The 19,403-nt window shown below is 37.9% G+C and overlaps 1 protein-coding gene across 2 annotated transcripts in view; it reads right to left on the bottom strand.

Annotated features, from left to right (window-relative positions):
- FAM114A2 (family with sequence similarity 114 member A2) overlaps positions 1-19,403 on the bottom strand; it is a 49,102-nt gene that overhangs the window by 16,428 nt on the left and 13,271 nt on the right. For both annotated transcript variants that reach the window (XM_058166030.1, XM_058166031.1), the window contains exons 7-15: positions 19,067-19,201; positions 18,736-18,894; positions 17,990-18,119; positions 16,748-16,827; positions 14,222-14,350; positions 13,880-14,019; positions 11,312-11,384; positions 10,237-10,290; positions 143-5,994 (exon numbers count right to left, since the gene is read on the bottom strand). In XM_058166030.1, coding sequence (XP_058022013.1) covers positions 5,893-5,994; positions 10,237-10,290; positions 11,312-11,384; positions 13,880-14,019; positions 14,222-14,350; positions 16,748-16,827; positions 17,990-18,119; positions 18,736-18,894; positions 19,067-19,201 — 1,002 coding nt within the window. In that variant the 3' untranslated portion in view covers positions 143-5,892. The remainder of the gene's footprint in view (positions 1-142; positions 5,995-10,236; positions 10,291-11,311; positions 11,385-13,879; positions 14,020-14,221; positions 14,351-16,747; positions 16,828-17,989; positions 18,120-18,735; positions 18,895-19,066; positions 19,202-19,403) is intronic.

Genomic DNA, 19,403 nt, shown 5'->3' with positions numbered 1-19,403 from the left:
TCTGATTCATGCAGAACCTAGTCCTAATCAAGAAGACACAGTCTTCTAAAGTGCTTTCTATCTATAATGCCAGCTGGGGTAGGAAAAAAAAATCATTCACAGAAAAGACAGAAAGATACAGTATACAAGAAAGTCCTCTCACCTGGGGAAGTGGAAAGAGAAGCAAGCCTTTCAATGCAGACTCGACTAGCAGAAATGTAGCTCCTGCCACAGAGTTACCTCCTCTTTTATGATCTGGGAAAGAAGAAAAACTGGTTCCACCCAGCACCAAGCTTATACGTCCCACATAAAATGAATGGGCAGTATGTATTCAGCTGCTCAGATTAACTTCATTCTTAAATCCTGATTATTCCGGACAGTTTTGACAGGCTTGGGTGTCAGACAGGTTGTCTTTATTTGACCAGTTTACTTCACAAATGGCTATTAAATCCTATAATCTCGTTGAGAATAAATCAGTGCAGAATTTATGGTGGAGCACAATATGTTGACCAAGAACTTATCAAGTGCAGTTAAACTAAAAATTACCTAAATTATTTTACCATCTAAGGGAAAAAAATCCAGCAAATGCCTCTTTTGGAATAATATATAATAATATCATTCCTAATCATAACTTCAGTTACAATTGTCACGTTCCTTCATGACACCTAGTCGCACCTTATTTGCTTTTTACAATGTGACCAAAATAGTTTTCACTCAAAACTGAATATAGATTGATTTGAAGAGGAGGAGGATTTTCCCAAATGTCTCACTCACCATTCTACTTTTACCTTCCTTTTTTGCAAGAGATTTGACCAGAAAAGAAAGAAAACAACAGAGGTTACTTGATTAGTCAAGTGATGAGGATATGTCAATTTCAGCAATCATTCAAAATGTAAGCAAGGCTTAGCAAGTAAAACATTTCTACACACATATCTTGAAAGCAACTGATTTTGCAACTGAGATTCTTCCACAGAGATAAGAATTCCACTGAGTTGAGTCAGTATTGAAGAAGTGTCTTGAAGATATTTAAAGGAATATAAAAAGGTAAAGGTAAAGATTCCCCTCGCACATATGTGCTAGTAGTTCCCGACTCTAGAGGGCAGTGCTCATCTCCGTTTCAAAGCCGAAGAGCCAGCGCTGTCCGAAGGCATCTCCGTGGTCATGTGGCTGGCATGACTAAAAGCCGAAGGCGCACGGAATGCTGTTACCTTCCTACCAAAGGTGGTCCCTATTTTTCTACTTGCATTTTTTCATGCTTTCGAACTGCTAAGACGCTGGTTGGCAGATGCTGGTTGGCAGAAGCTGGGACAAGTAACAGGAGCCCACCCCGTTACACGGCACTAGGGATCTGAACCACTGAACTGCTGACGTTTTGATCGACAAGCTCAGCATCTTAGCCACTGAGTCACCGCATCCCTCTAAAGGAATATACACATGTGCAAACTTACATATCACATTGAGGGCACAGTAGGCTTTCTGGAGTAAATAATAATCAATTTCTTATGTAACTACACAATCAATCGCATTAGTGTTCCAAATTAAGCTATTTGATTATTTTTATCAGAAGTGCTTGAAGTATGCTTCATAGTATAAATTAAGAATAGTACAATAATTGATCATTCTAACTTATGTAGAATGATCAAGGTGAAAATAAAAGTAGAAATAGGAAAAGCCCAATAATATTAGAATTACCTGTATGTTGTTTTATGAGAATCTATCCATCAATTTCCCAGAGCATTCTTAATCATTCAGGTCAAGTTGTTCCAAAGGTGCTTTTCAAAAGGCAACTGGACTTTCTTGGGTTTTTTCCTTTAAAAAGTTTCACTTCTCATCCAAGAAGCTTCTTGAGAACTGAAGAAACTTCTTGGATGAGCAGTAAAACATTTTAATGGGAAAAAAAAACTCAAGAAATTCCAGTTGCCTGTTAAAAAGCACTTTTGGGACACTGTTTTCCATTTTTTAAAAGAATAATTATAGTTCACAGTTGGCCTTCCTTTTTAGTATTAAAATCTACATATCCGACATGCCGAAGACCAGGTTTTAAAGGATTGCTACCCATTTTCAGCCCCGAGCAAGTGTTGCCAGAAGCCAAGATGGAGACCGATGATCATGCTGTTAGCATATGTTTGAAGTGGGCAACTTGTGCCTCTTTTGGTCTGACAATTATTGCTATAATAATTTGTGCAATTGGCTGCTTCTACTACATTTTGTTCTGCTTACCCAAGTCTACTTCATAAAACCTGTTTAATTGTATTGTTTTTGAGCAGTTATTTGAACAAGAAGTGATGAGCTTTCTCTTTCCTCATTTCTTTGATACTGAATTATACAAATTAAAAAAAAAAAGACTTAAAAGTTCATTCAGTTCAACCCTTACTTGTGTTGAAACTACAAGATCCCTAACAATTGGCTTAAAGCTGAGAATTTGGTTTGCAAACTATTTCCTTAGACACAGAGTTGTCTTTTGTTCTGTATAATCCAAACTTGTCAATGTTATTTGCAGAAGCATAAAACTATGTGAGAATTTAACTGTCACTAATCTCATCCCTTTCTAACCCAATGGAAGATGATCGATAGGTTTTAAAGCAACGTTTTTCCAAGCTTGGAAACCCTAAGAGATGTGGACTTCACTCCCAGAATTCCTCAACCAGCATGCTCCATGATACCCGTGATGGCGAACCTATGGCACCTGAGGCCGTATCTGTCGGCATGCGAGCGTTCCCCTAGCTCAGCTCCAGCACGCATGTGCGCACCGGCCACTTGATTTTCAGCCCTTCCGGACCCACCGGAAGTCAGGAAATGGGCTGTTTCTGGCCTCCGGGGGAGTGGGGAAGGCAGTTTTTGCCCTCCCCAGGCTCCAAGAAAGCCTCTACAGCCTGGGGAGCGTGAAAAATGGGCCTTCCGGGCCCTCCAGAAGTTGGGAAATGGGCCATTTCTGGCCTCTGGGGGGTGGGGATGTTGTTTTTGCCCTCCCCAGGCTCCAAGAAAGCCTCTGGACCCTGGGGAGGGCGAAAAACGGGCCTACCGGGCCCACTATGCCATTGCCAAAAGTGGGCAGAGTGGGGGGGTCATGCGCACATGTGCGGGGTACATTGAATTATGGGTGTGGGCATGCACATGCGCAACCCACCCACCCCAGTCCCCCCGCTTTTGGCAAGCGACGGCAAAAAGATTAGCCATCACTGCCTTATCTCATGGAAAAATAGTGCATAGGTATTATTTATTATTTATTTATTATTTGAATTTATATCCCGCCCTTCTCCAAAGACTCAGGGCGGCTTACATTGTGTTAAGCAATAGTCTCATCCATTTGTATATATACAAAGTCAACTTTTATTGCCCCCAACAATCTGGGTCCTCATTTTACCTACCTTATAAAGGATGGAAGGCTGAGTCAACCTTGGTATTGAAGACATAGTCCAAATAAATTTAGTTAAATGTACTCAGCATTTAAACATTTATATTTCCAAGTAAGTTTGCTTACTTGGGAGTATATTTGGAACTTGATTCCAAAAACAAGAACAGGACAGAGGGATGCATAATTGTTCTAGCTTTCTTTTCTCTCTTTCTTTTCTTTTGTATTTAAGTTTAATCTCAATATTCTTAAAAATCCAAACCTGTAGTCACTTTGTTTGAAGACTTCAAGTCTTGGTTTGTTCATTCACACACTGTCCTAAAAATGCACTACATTTCTAATGTTACATTCAGGCCATTTTTATTAATTGGAAGTGTCATTTCTCTGTAGTCTATAACAAGACTACAATTCTATAATTAAATGCAAAGTATTTCACTAAATCTATGACTCATTTGAAAAGATCTAAAAATGAAACAAGGGCTGGGCAACTGTTGGAGAAAATATGCAACTGTTCCATTTGAACAGATAGCTGTTCTCTTCTATTAGCGTAAAACAATATGGTGGAATCTGCATTTTAAGTTTAAGCGTAAACTTTACACTGGTAGACAAACAAAATGCATGTACTCTGCCCAATATACTGTATATTCACCACATATGCTGTCACTCCCACTATCTTAAACAATGCAGATTTCTTCCGTACTAGAATAAACAAGAAAATGTATGAAAACAGCACTTGGCAAAATATTGTTTTGTTGACCTGAACATTAGTAACTAGGTATTCAATGGTCAACCTATTTAATAAGTAGCCATTTCCTTATTGCATCAAAAGACATTTATTCTCTGTATACAATATACATATTTAGAATAGATAAAATAGATTCTTTTCTAGAAATTAAACTATCTAAAAAGCCTAATTTATTTGAAAAGTTAAGGAATATTTTTTACTCTGTGTGTGTGTTTGTGTATGTATGTACAAATATGTGCTTATATATTTTTAAATACACACACACACACACACACACATATATACACATACATATACATGTATGCATATGTACATAATGCATTGTTCCAACATTCCATGCTAATGTTACAATATGGTAATAAAGTAATTTAGTAACTCTAAGCAACCAGATGGAAATTTAGAATCGCAGTTAAAACAAAGACAAGCTAATAAATGTAAAAGCAAGGACATTCACTAAAGTAAAACAAGTTGCAATTTATCTTTTTTTTTCTTTGCTGAAGTGATATTTGAGTCATAGCAAGCTGCTTGTTCAAAAAACTTCATAAAAGTTAGTAGAATTTCCCTGAGCAGATTCTAGGAAGGAACAAGTAAATAAACATATACATTATGGAACAAGACAAAATTGTACAACGTAACAATTGGACAAAAAAGACAAGAGGAATTTGTATTCTAAAGTCTTTGGAGTTATGATATGAAGAATTAAATCAGTTTGGGAATTCAGGCAAAGTTCCAGAACCTGAAAAATTATTTTCATAGAAGTGCATCCAAGTTGTAAGCTTCCCTTGTTATTTATTTATTTATTTATTTATTTATTTATTCATTCATTTATTTATTTATTTATTTATTTATTTATTTATTTATTTATTTATTTATTTATTTAATTTATAAGCCGCCCATCTTACCTCAAGGCATTTATCAAAAGCTTTACTTTTCTTCAAATCAAGTCAACTCCTTCTGGCTCCTTTTATTTACTGCTATGGAAGTAGGACACTGAAAATCTATTGACTAAGAGAGGTCTAGCAAAATGTGTTTATTTAAACGTCAAATGCTATTACACATAAAAGTGTGTCTTTAAAAAACAATAAATCTCTCTCTAATCTAGCACTAGTAGAGAGTATACATCAATAAAAGGTCAGACCATTAATTTGTCTAAAACCTTTTCAAACCTAAAAGCATAATCATGCTTACTGGGGAGCAAGTCAAGATATATAAATGGCCCTTTTTCTCCTTTCAGATAACATTTAGAGCTGTAACCTTAGCAGTTTTTTAAAAGTTTTTTCCCCCTTTGGGATCTCCAGATCTTAGAATAAACAATTGAAAAATCACTCACATGTCCTGAAACAAATCTTATTTTCTCAGTATCCCTTTGGAGTGCTAGGCATTTTTACTTAAACTAGCATTTCAATGTGAGTATAATGCAATTTGCAGCAGTTACTGACTCCAATAATCGAAGGTCTCATGCCATGAACACTGTTATGCTATGCGTCCCTTGCCCTATGAGTCTTTCCTTCATAACACTCTTATCTCAAGGAGCATAATGCAAAGAGTCTAAAGAGCAGAAGCAGATAGAACATCATCCAGCAAAATGACAAAGATAAATTGTGTTACAAACTTCCTATGCTGCCTATAGATCATCTTGTCTACGTAGGTAGGTGACTACATCATGGCCTTTCAGCATCTTATTCTGGTCAGTGGAAAATCACAAGTCAACACATCTGTCTTAATTTGTATTAAAGATGCCTTCATCTTCTTATGGAACGAGGGAACTTCCATTCAGGTCCATTGGAAGTAATGTTCCAGTTTAGTCAGACTTGATTTATTGCTGAGATAACTCTTTCTGAGTCTGGATATGCGAGATCTGCAGCACTGGCAAAAGTAGTTGGAAGGCATCTTGGATATAAGAGGCACTGTTGGAAGCCTATAAAAGAGAATGAAAAGGCTTGTCATATGAATAAAGAACATTCATATATTCTAAAGATCAGAGTTTGGTTGGCATCTGTCTCTAATTAATTGCTTTAGTAAAATAAATAGTGACGAATAGGTATATAGGTAATTTGATTGGGACCTGGGCATATTACATGAACAAGTTGTTCCATATTCACTTAAAGCCATCCATCTGTTTCTTAAAACCCTTTTACATTATTTCAGTTTTGTTCTAATCTATGGGAATTAATTATATAATTTTGTCATTTGGATGGAGATTTGTTGTTGTTAGCTGCGATCCCATGGACAACGTTCCTCCAGGCTTTCCTGTCCTCTACCATCCTCTGGAGTCCATTTAAGCTCACTCCTACTGCTTCAGTGACTCCATCCAGCCACCTCATTCTCTGTCCATCCCGTTCTTCTTTTGCCCTCAATCTTTCCCAGCATTAGGCTCTTCTCCAGTGAGTCCTTCTTTCTCATTAAGTGGCCAAAGTATTTGAGTTTCATCTTCACGACCTGGCCTTCTAAAGAGCAGCCAGGGTAGATCTCCTCTAGGACTGACTGGTTTGATCGCCTTGCAGTCCAAGGGACTCGCAGGAATCTTTTCCAGCACCATAGTACAAAGGCCTCAATTCTTTGGTGCTCAGCTTTCCTTATGGTCCAACTTTCACAACCATACATTGTAACTGGGAAAATCATAGCCTTGACTATACGCACTTTTGTTGGCAGGGTGATGTCTCTGGTTTTTAGTATGCTATCTAGATTTGCCATAGCTTTTCTCCTCAGGAGCAAACGTCTTTTAATTTCTTGGCTGCAGTCCACATCTTGGAGGATCTTGGAGCCCAGGAAAATAAAATACGTCACTACCTCTATTTCTTCCCCATCTGCCAGGAATTGAGAGGGATGGATGCCATGATCTTAGTTTTTTTAATGTTGAGTTTCAAGCCAACTTTTGCACTCTCCTTCTTCAACCGCATCAAGAGGCTCTTTAGTTCCTCTTTACTTTCTGCCATTAAAGTGGTATCATCTGCATATCTGAGGTTGTTGATCTTTCTCCCGGCAATCTTAATTCCAACTTTTGATTCATCTAGTCTCACCTTTCTCATGATGTGCTCTGCATATAAGTTAAATAGGCAGAGCAACAGTATACAGCCTTGCCGGACTCCTTTCCCAATTTTGAACCAATTAGTGGTTCTGTGTCCAGTTCTTACTGTTGCTTCTTGACCCACATATAGGTTTCTTGAGACAAATAAAATGTCAAATAAGAACTTGCCACAATTTGTTGTGATCCACATAATCAAAGGCTTTTCTGAAACTCCCTAGCTTTCTCCATGATAGAATAGAATAGAATAGAATAGAATAGAATAGAATAGAATAGAATAGAATAGAATAGAATAGAATAGAATAGAATAGAATAGAATAGAATGTTATTGGCCAAGTGTGATTGGACACACAAGGAATTTGTCTTGGTGCATATGCTCTCAGTGTACATAAAAGAAAAGATACGTTCATCAAGGTACAACATTTACAACACAATTGATGATCAATATATCAATATAAATCATAAGGATTGCCAGCAACAAGTTATAGTCATACAGTCATAAGTGGAAAGAGATTGGTGATGGGAACTATGAAACGATTAATAGTAGTGCAGATTCAGTAAATAGTCTGACAGTGTTGAGGGAATTATTTGTTTAGCAGAGTGATGGCCTTCGGGAAAAAACTGTTCTTGTGTCTAGTTGTTCTGGTGTGCAGTGCTCTATAGCGTCGTTTTGAGGGTAGGAGTTGAAACAGTTTATGTCCAGGATGCGAGGGATCTGCAAATATTTTCACGGCCCTCTTCTTGATTCGTGCAGTATCAGGTCCTCAATGGAAGGCAAGTTGGTAGCAATTATTTTTTCTGCATATGCTGCATGATCCAGCATATGTTGGCAATTTGATCTCTAGTTCCTCTGCCTCTTCGAAATCCAGCCTGTACTTCCGATAGTTCTCGATTCACATAGTTCTGGAGCCTAGCTTGTAGGATTTTAACCATAACCATACTAGCATGTGAAATGAGTGCAATGGTGTGATAATTTGAATGTTCTTTGGCATTGTCTTTCTTTGGAATTGGAATGTAAACTGACCTTTTCCAATCCTGTGGCCACTTTTGAGTTTTCCAAATTTGTTGGCAAATTGAGTGTAGCACTTTTACTGCATCATCTTTTAAGATTTTGAATAGCTCAGTTGGAATACTGTCTCCTCCGCTAGCTTTGTTGTTGCTCAGATTTCCTAAGGCCCATTTGACTTCACATTCTAGGATGTCTGGCTCGAGGTCAGTGACCACCCTATCATGGTTATCAGGGATGTTAAGCATGTTTTTATATAGTTCTTCTGTGTAATTTTGCTACCATTTCTTAATTTCTGCCACTTTGGTCCTTTATTATGCCCATCTTTGCATGAAACGTTCCCTTCATATATCCAATTTTCTTGAAGAGATCTCTGGTCCTTCCTATTCTATTGTTTTCTTCTATTTCTTTGCACTGTTCATTTAAGAAGGCATTCTTATCTCTTCTAGCTATTCTCTAGAATTCTGCATTCAACTGGGTGTGTCTTTCTCTTTCTACCTTGCCTTTCGCTTCCGTTCTTTCCTCAGCTATTTGCAAAACTTCCTTAGATAACCATTCTGCTTTCTTGCATTTATTTTTCTTTGGGATGGTTTTAGGTGCTACCTCTTGTACAGTGTTGTGAACCTCTGTCCATAGTTCAGGCACTCTGTCTATCAGATCTAATTCCTTAAATCTATTTGTCACCTCCACTGTATATTCATCAGGGATATAATTTAGGTCATACCTGAGTGGCCTGGGGCTTTTCCCTACTTTCTTCAATTTAAGCCTAAATTTTGCAACAAGAAGCTGAGCCACATTCAGCTCCTGGTGTTATTTTTACTGACTGTATAGAGTTTCTCCATCTTTGGCTTCAGAGTACATAATCAATCTGATTATTTTGTTGACCATCTGGTGATGTCCATATGTAGAGTCGTCTCTTGGCTTGTTGGAAAAGAGTGTTTGCTATGACCATCGTATTCTCTTGACAAAATTCTATCAGCCTGTGCCCTGCTTTATTTTGTACTCCAAGGCCAAACTTGCCTGTTATTCCAGTTAGCTTTTGGCTTCCTACTTTAGCATTCCAATCCCCCATGATGATAAGGACATCATTTTTTGGTGTTAATTCTATAAGGTGCTGTAGGGCTTCCCAGAACCAGTCAATTTCATCCTCTTCAGCAGCAGTGATTGGGGCACAGACTTGGACTACTGTGTTATTGAATGGTTTGCCTTGGATTCGAACTGAGATCATCCTATCATTTTGGGGACGGTATCCCAGTATTGCTTTTCCTACTCTTTTATTGACTATGAAGGCTACTCCATTTCTTCTGAGGGATTCTTGCCCGCAGTAGTATACCTATATATACAAAGTGTTTCAACTCTGAACTGCCATTTTGAATGTTTGAACAAAAAGTCCAGATCACATGTCCCAAGACATTTTTTTTTGTCTGAGTTCAGAATAAAATTTGACTGTTTTAAGCTGCAAAAACTAATTGTTTTCATCACAGAAGAGAGTTCTAAATTGGATCATTCTAACCTAAACTGTGTTATATGTTTCAAATGTTTTATTTCTCTGATTTGTTCATCCCAAATTGGATAGGATTGTTTTGTCCCGAGCAAAAGATTTGCCATTTTATGTACTCCCCTTCTCTCTACACAATAAAAGTTCAAAAACCGGTACTATGAACCAAATACAGACAGTCCTCAACTAACAACTTTTATTTAGTAACCCTATGATGTTACAATGGCCCAGAAAAAAGTTATTTATGACCAGTTTTCACACTTACAACCATTGCAGCATCCCCAGGGTCACATGATCAAAATTGGAGTGCTTGGCTTGGCTGGCATGTATTTATGACAATTGCTCTGTCTTGGGGTCATGTGATCAGTATTTATAATCTTCCCAGCTGTTTTCCGACAAGCAAAGTTAATGCGAGATTCACTTAATAACTGTAGCAAAAATATTGTAAAATGTGGCACAACTTACTTAACAACTATCTTGCTTAGCAACAGATATTTTGGCCTCAATTGTGGTCATAGGTCAAGGACCACTTGTACTAGTTTCACAGCTATATCAGGCCAGATATCAGGCCAGGTGTCAAAATATTTTTCTCAGAATCCATCCCTCACAAGCATTTGTATATGTAACTGACCTCCAAAAACACTCCTGTGATTAAAGGGTTGAGCACATCAGCCTTCTCTTCCACCTGAAAAGATTGGACATATTAAGTTGCATTTGAAAACCAAGCCAAAGTAAGAAAAATCTTGAAGACAATACAGGCTGCATATATCTAAAACTAAATCAAAACCTCTGATTTTCGATCAGTTAAATAATTTATTCCCCATGCTACAGAAATGAATCTGTGTAATATTCAGAGTCAAGGTGGAAATGATGCTAAGTATCTGGCATGGATTGTCTCATACTAGTAATGTGAGCATCTAAAGCAGGGGTGTCAAACACAAGGCCTGCGGGCTGAATCCGGCCCACGGGGTGCTTAGATCTGGCCCGCGGGCTGGAAATAGCAAAGGACCACCCTGCACTGCCTCTGCTAGTGAAAACAGGGTACAGGGAGGCCGCACACAGCTCCCACCCCCACCCCCCGTGCCCTGTTTTGGCTGCCAGAGGACTATCAAAAGTAAAAACAAAGCAAAAGGAGAAACGTTTCCCCTTTTGCATTTGAGTATGCAAGAAAGGGCAGGAAATGAGAAAGGGAAAGACAAAGAAAAAGAGAAAAGATGGGAAGAGAAGGAAGGAAGGAAGGAAATAATGAGAGTGAGGAAGGGTCTCGGGAAGTCCTGCCTTAGCACTTGGCCACCACAGGTTTCCCCTGAGCAAGTCCCGTGTCACTCCCACCATGGCCACGCCCCCCGCCCTCCAAGATCAAACACAACCCTGATGCAGTCCTCAATGAAATTGAGTTTGACACCCCTGATCTAAAGCAAAATAGAGGAAACAGCTGATATGAAGAAATCTATGAAAAAATCCAACCCTAGTAACCATTTCCGATTTATCTGGGGGGGGGGGGGAAATCTTTTAAAAATGGTAAATTCTAATGTCTTACTAATAAAACGAAGTAAAATACTTTACTGATCGTAGCAGTTACAGGAAATAGCAGGACACCCTTCTTTGAAATAGCATAAAACAAAAACAATATGTATCCTGTAGGCTGAATCTTTCTATTTTCCCATAAAAAGCTTTTTACCACTAGACATCATAGAGCATCTTACCCCTGCAGTTGTTAAGCATGTGGCAAATTCTTTAGAGAGAGAGGACAATTCTTTGCACAGCATAATAGTCATTCTAAAAAAAAAAAAAAAAAGAACAATACATCATAAATAAAATATATATCTTTTTTATTTCTTTTACCATGTGTAGGACTAAGGATGATCTACAAACTTTTAGTCAGTCAGTCTCTAAATATCCTGCATAATTGGCAACTAGTATGCCTGGGAACCTACTAGAGGTATGCTCTGATTTTGCCATAATGAGCTGATTTGAAAAATACATGAATAGAAAATCAAGCCTTTCTAAAGCAGGTTCTTGTTGGATTGAAGGGATATGAAAACACAGATTCCAATTAACTTGCAAATATTTCCTTTAGCTCTGTGCGGGGAGGAAGAAGGGGAAAAAAAAGGTGGTGAGGACAGGTTTAGCTTCTAATCAGAATCAATTCTTTCAGCAGGGTTATTAAATTGATACATTTTCTGCGAGAGATGTTGAAAAAGGAATGGAGCAAGATTGCTGCATTATTTAGTGCTCTTTGGCGGGGGGGGGGTCCTAGGTGCTCTAATCATGGCTGTTTCCTTGCAGACATTTCATTATCCAAACTAGCTAACATCATCAGTGCTAATCAGTGCACTAGCACTGACGATGTTACCTAGTTTGGGTAATGAAGCGTCTGCAAGGAAACAACCGAGCTCAGAGAGCACCAAGGACCTCTCATGTAAACCTACAGCTACAAATAATCTTTATCATTAGTGTTCTTTATTACTTATTTTTTTCTGGAATGAAGAATATTTTTGAAAAAAATACTGATGCCTATAAGACCCGAGAGGGTGTTTCTTTGAAAGCTGCTCACCTATGATCCTCCTATTGCTGGTATCGAGCAAAATTATAAAGTCTTTATATTGCTTTTTATTTTGCACTTAAGCCCTATACCTGTTTAGTAGATTTTCAACAACAAAGACCATCTTGATATGTACTATTTTCATACAAATTTTACAGAACGGAACAAAGGAACATAAATGTCTCCTTCTGGGACAAGTAATTTTTAAATATATTATTGCACACAATTACCTGAACCGATTCATTTAAAATTTGTCAGATTTCAGTTTCTCAGAAAGGGAGTCAGAATATACATCCCCAAATACCCAATTCTATCAGGCAGAAAACTATTTACTGTACTGCCACTTCTCATTTAGCGATTACCTCAGTGATCATTCACAAATACGACAGTAATAAACGGGAATTAAAAATTCATTTTCTAACCCATGCACACATTTAAGATCAAATTTTGGGCATCTGACAATAAAAGTCTTCTGTGTAGAACTGATTAAGACCTGGTCAATTTCACCAATGGGCCAGAGGGTTCTAATCAACTAATTTAAGGACATGGAGCTGAGCTTGTTAATTTGGGTTAGCGAGTTTCAGGGAAGCACTGAACTATGAAGAAAAGCAACTTAGGAAGACAGCTTGTTTAAACAATCTCTCTGCCTGTGAGGAGGCAAAAAAGGGGGAAAATGGCACAGGACACCATACAAGATAACTTTATCTGAAGCAGATAGCAGCCAGCAAATTTAGCAATGTCTCTTCACCCCCCCCCCTCTCTCTCTCTCTCATGTTCATTTAGCAACCAATTCATTTAATGACTATTGGAATGGAACCTAATCAATAAATGAGAAGAGAGTGTACTCATTTCTAACTTTCCAGAGACAGATAGTAAGACATGGAGACTTTGATTGCTGTATCAAAATTTTAGGTTCAGAACGTGATTAGAACTGGGCACTCTCTGACTGCTAGAGATAAATCAAGCTGTTTTTCCAGTGTGGCCTCTGTTCTATATGCCCCTTCTTTCCTCATCTCATTCATCCATTATTTTGACCGATCACTTCCCTTACTAAAGAGAAATAAGAAGGTTCAACTGAAGGAAAACATTCAAACATGTGCCTTGAAAGAACTCTATAACTTCTTGGAGCCATAAACAAGCAAAAGAAGGCCTGTAAACATGGTAGTAAGAACAATTCCTATAGGAAGTACTGCTTATAAACCCAAGACTTTCCATGGCATTGTGTTATACTAGATATGGACATACAAAAATAAGGAATTACATAGGACAAGGGTCTGCAACCTTAAACACTCAAAGAGCCATTTGGATCCGTTTCCCACAGAAAACACCGGGAGCCACAAAACTCTTCCTGTGCCTGACTATTTCTTGAGCAGCCACAAAACTAGCATATGTAGTTGAATTAAATGTTCTGTTTTCTTCTGAAACTTTCTCTTTTCTTGGATTTATCCATGGTTGGCCTACCAGGGGTTGAAAAGCTCAATAAATTGCGTGCCGGTGAGTGTCGCACATTGGTGGTTGTGACGCATATTTTGAGTGATAGGGAGCCACAGCAGAAGGGTGAAAGAGCCACATGCGGCTCCAGAGCCACAGGTTGCTGACCCCCGACATAGGAGAATCTTTGGGCTTTCATTCCACTGCCCTAAACAAGACTGGTTAGCAGGAACCAGGTATTTGTTAATCTTTTTACATTTTTTTAGAAGAAGGGAAAGAAAGGCATGATTAATCTTACTGGGAAAGGGTTTTAGCTCGGATTATAGCCAACACATCTTCTTTTTGCCCATGAAGAACCAATGCTGCAGTTTTGTGGAACATTTCAATGGAATAAGCTGTCAACTGAGCCAGGCTTTTGATTGCAACCATGTGAATATCCTGCAAAGTTAAAAATGGATATTATTCTATTTTGTTTAAAAGAGGAAGCCATGACATTAGTTTCACATCCAATTCCACCTCCCACCCCCCAAAGATTTCATGCAGAGATCATAACTTGAAGATGAAGGGATAGGGTGATAGCTCTTCAATAGGTGCATCCATTTAAACTGTACTGCAGCGTTCTTTTGAATACAATTATTACCTCCACCGACTTTTTATTCTCAGTATCTCCTGGGCCCACTTCCTGATCTCCTTCTCCTTCATGCTGTTCTGCTTCTTTAACCACTTGCACGTTGAGGTTTTTAACTAATTCATGAGCAGAGTTCCTTGCCTGCCCAAGAGGGGGGAAAAAACCAGATACATCAACAAATTGCTGAACAGCGGAATGCCCTTATCCAGTCTCTACGGAGAAAAAGTAAAAGATCCCAGTTCATAATTGTTCCCAAATGATGGTGATAACAAAATGTCAAAGGCCTGCTACATGGCAAGGAAACTGCCATTTCTTTAAAGAAATACATTATTTTCCTTACAGAGGTATGGAGAATGATGAGCCTTCCAGATGCGGCTGAATTACCAGCATCCCCCAGCCAATATGACCAGTGACAACAGATTCCAGAGAGAATAACATCTATAAGTCTTCATGTTCTCCATTCCCAATTTGCAGCAAAATCTCAAGCTAGCATCATGTCCATGGGGAAGAGTGCAAACAGTGTATCTCCACCACAGCGCATCTCCCTATGAGTAAGTGATTACATGAATTGCTCCCTGTCTAGCCACTGGAAATCAAAACTGCTTCTATCTGTGCAATGCCATTGTGGTTCTTCAGTCATAGTGGTATAGAATGAAGCGTTGGAAAATAGATGTGTAAATGCTGCAGCATAATGCTGATGTGTGTAATCTTTCCCATTCAAGACTGAATCATTTCAGTCCCATTTTTTTTTTCTTCTTGTTTGTTGGGGGAAGGGTACAGTGCAGTGATTGGGTAAACATGTAATATATAAATATAAGCCAGTGTTTGGACTAACATAAAAGATATAATTGTATTCCTGTGGCCTGGGAAACTCCACTCGCCCACCCAGCCAACCCAAGGTGTTTCATACATCTAAAAAATTATATGAGCATGTAATCTCATGTATAAGTATGTGCAAGATAATTATAAAGACGTATGTATGTATAAGCTTTCCAAACAGAGGAATACACCAGATTTTTTTTAAAAAAAAATCAGACAAATAACAATGAATGGCAATTGAGTCACAGAGATTTATCCCGAGTGGGAGGTTTACAAAAAAAAGCTCTATCTCCAAACTGAACAGACAATATAGATCACACTATTTAACTGCTTCAATGTGATCATTCTAACTCAATTGGCAATTACGTATCGCAGTCAATCTGTATAGCTCTACTATAAGCACATAGTTTGAATTAATGAAAACTTTCATGACTCAAGAAGCCATGAATTGCTTTTAGCAAGTGAATATTTTAAAAGCAGTATTTTTTCCTTTTAGAAATTAACACCATACTATATATTGACATAATACAACCCAGAAATTGGAATTTTTGTCATTCTCTCCTGGAAAATAGCGCCACTTACTGTTTGTACACATTACTACAAGGAAGTGTGTCTTAATTTTGAAATATTCTGACTGGAAAAAGTCTACTTTTCAAGAATTTTAAGACTGAATAAAATCTGGTCATTTCAAATTGTGCCATTTGAAATATTTCAAGCACCACAACTGTACTTCTATTTTGTTCTTGGGGTGGTAGATGCATGAACTACCATCCCCCTTATTTCTCTGGCCCTCTTGTAAAATACAAGAGGAGGAGTCAGCCCTCAGCATTGTTTCCTATGGGTGAAATCAAAATATTTCAGGTTTTTTTTAGAATACTTGAACAATTCTGACTTTTATGGCAGGATAGAATAGAGCAGAATATTCATATGAAAGTTCAGGTACAGCTGTTTTGTTTGAAACTCAAAACAATTTTTTGTTTTATTCTACTTCTATTAATCTATCTTCTTAAAGAAAAAATACTTTGATTATTGCCTTAAGCTACTCTTTAAACTTTACCATATAAAACACATAAAAGATAACAAGCCAATACCCAGAAATTAAGTTTAGTTAGCTTAGATTCTGGATATTTTAAAGAGCTGTAACAATATGACCACTAATGGAGCCATCTTGAAGGATTTATTTATTTGGCTTGTTTGCCACCCATCTCGCCTAGAGCTATTGGAAAAAGATGTCCATTACTGAAAAGCACTTCTAATAGTTGATAGTCTCTCTTTTTCTTTTTTTGCCATATCCGTCATTGGACATTGGCGATCATGCTGGTGATCCTATTCTTATCAACAGCCGCACAAAAAAGTGGTACTGAGCTTTATCCAAAGCAGTCCTTTAGGTTTTGGAGCCATGATGCTCTTCTTCTGCCTGCATCTCGTTTGCCTTCAATCTTCCCCTGGAGGATTAAGTGAAGTATGCCTTATTTTTCCAGGTGTCGCATCACATATCCAAAATCATCTTCACTTTTTAATGGCTTTGATGATTTCCCTTGGCTTCCTTCAGTTGCTGTTATATATCACTAATTATTAATCAATTTAATATAAACTAATAAAAATAAAAATTTAAAGTTAGTCGAGTTAATGCAAGTTATTACAAATTTCAGAAACCCAAACTACATCCACAATAACTCTATACATAATCTTAAAAGCGAAAAACAAGTATTTACTCACTTGGAGCAATTTAGCTGGTTTTAGAGAGATGCGCAGCTGTGAAAAGAGTATGCCCACTTCAATTGTGAAATCTTCGTCTTCTAAAAACAACAGGATGTAGAGTGTGTATTTTCAATATAATTACATAAAGGCTTGTTTGTTGTTTTTCATTACCTAGGTGGGGCATATTTCTGTTCTTCAGAACATGAGCACACTTTTTAATAATCTTTTGTGATGTAGGGGTCTCTAGATGCTTTCTAAAGGTAATAGGTACATGTGAACCAGCGGTGAAATCCACTTACCTTCGCTACTGGTTTGGGAATGGGAGTGTGCATGCCTCTTCTGTGCATGCACGAGGTCAAAAATGGGATGTAATGACATCCCAGCGGGTGGGCGGAGCCTCCCGACTCCAGCGCTACCAGTTCACGTGAGCCGGATAGATCCGGCTGGATTTCACCACTGATGTCAACAGTTGTGCAACCAACATAATACTAGCAACATAATGGAACAAGCATGAGTGTTTTTTTTTCTTCTTTTTCACCTACAAGTTGCCTGATTTATAGACACAGGAGCCTTTATAAGTCTCCTCCCTAAGGTTCCAATCAGCCACTGTGACCACTGAGTTTCTCTCTACATTACGTTAGTTAAGGAAGTCCCATTTGGTCATTCATTTAAATGTACAGGTAATTATCTAGTACTCAGAAGAACAAGAGCCTTAAAAGGCAGGCAGTCCTCAACTTACAACTATTCATTTAGTGACGATTTGTAATTACAGCAGCACTGAAAAAAGCAACTTATGACCGTTTTTCACACACTCACTGCAACAGTCCCACAGTCACATGATAAATATTTGGATGCCCGGCAACTGGCATGTATTTATGACAGTTGCAGGATCATGGGATCACATTTGCAACCTTCCGGCAAGCAAAGTCAATGTGGAAAGCCAGATTCACTTAATCATCGTCTTACAAACAACTGCTGTGATTCACTTCATAGCTGTGGCAAGAAAAATCATAAAATGGGGCAAAACTGTCTTGCTTAGCAACAGAAATTTGGGACTCCATTGTGGTCATAATGGCTTACCCATATGTAGAAGCTTTTAATGCCTCTCATTTATTTCACTTGATTAATGAAAAGCAAGACCCTCTAAACTATAAGCATTAATGACTACTGCAGAATGTTAGAAAGCTACCTCACCCACATCAAGAGGTATTTATATACTATTGCACGGCCAGAATTCAAGTGTTGGCTCTGCCAAATTACCTCTTTTTTCTTCATCATCATCTTCATCATCATCAAATTCAGCTAATGAAAACGCTTCTTTCAGCTTTTCCAGCTCTTCCTTTAAAGTAGCAAACTCCTCACCAGAAAGTGTACTTATAACAGATTTCACCTGTTTGAAAGATACAATGAGAACTGTGGATCCGGTAGTTTCATACCTGATATGAAAAATACAGCAGGAGTATTTAAAAAAAAAACCAGACTGAGTAACAAAAAAAAATGCTTTTTGGAAAATGGGAGCAAAAGGCAAAAAGAGTTTCCATATACTTGTGCTTCCATATCATATAATGGAATTGATTTTCTTTGGACCATTCCATTTTAGATAACCACCCCTGAAAATAAAAACCCTTTTTAGGCCTCTTATTTAAAAACACACTGACCCACCTAAGGCAGAGAGAAGGAATTGGTTACCACAGGAAATATTTTCTCCTGCTTTGATTGGCTTTTATTTACTGGTGCTGCAAGGAATCTGTAAATGGATTCATCTCCCAGAGTTTATATAGATCCCTATTCTTATTCTTCCTCAATTGTAAATATATATATATATTTACGTAGGTTTTCACGGGTATAGGTATGTAGGTCTTGGCATTTTCGGGTCTTTTCAACCTTACACGGGAAACCTTACACAGGAAACCTTACACGGGAAACCTTACACAGGAAAAGACCCGAAAATGCCAAGACCTACATATATATATATATATATATATATATAGCTTAAGGTCATTTACCTTTGATTCACTCTCTCTGGAAAGCATCTCTAAGGCTTCCAAATGAGAAAGCCCCTGAAACTCATCAAAAAGCAATCCATAATGTGCTTTCTTCTCTGTAGTCATGGAAACCTCAGCAGCTGTCCTCTGTTGTTCTCTTTCCTTGGCCTCTCGCAAGACCTACAAATAAAGAAGCTGAAGTGTGACAACAGCAGCATTAAAAGAAAGTATGGAGAGAGAAAAGGTTGCGGGCTATAAATTTGGTGCTGGGCCGTGAACTATTCTGTTGACTGATAATTTGTTAATGAGAGGATCAGAAATTAATTGCTTGTTTCGTGTGGGAAATTCATACCTGAGATAGTGTGGAATTTCTGTTCATCAAGCCTTTTGTTTTCTTAAATCCAGGGTCACCTTCAGCTATAACATCCATAGTCTTTTTACCAATGTATTCTAATGCATCCAGACTTCCACTTATAACTGTTTTTCCCTAAAAAAGAAAAAGAAAAAACCAAGAGATTTGCACTTTTTAAGATATAGCTTTGAAAGAAAGAAACAATTTTACGATAGAGATATATTGTAAGTGCACATTTAAACTTCTGGAAGCCAAATGTTCAAAATACAGGATTGATTGAATATCATTTTCTTTGGAAAATAAGGTAGCAAAGTGGGACACAAATAGTAGTGAAAAT

This window comes from Ahaetulla prasina, chromosome 2 (genome assembly GCF_028640845.1).
Source record: "Ahaetulla prasina isolate Xishuangbanna chromosome 2, ASM2864084v1, whole genome shotgun sequence".
Taxonomy (NCBI): Eukaryota; Metazoa; Chordata; class Lepidosauria; order Squamata; family Colubridae; genus Ahaetulla; species Ahaetulla prasina.
This window is presented reverse-complemented; position numbering and strand designations above follow the sequence as displayed.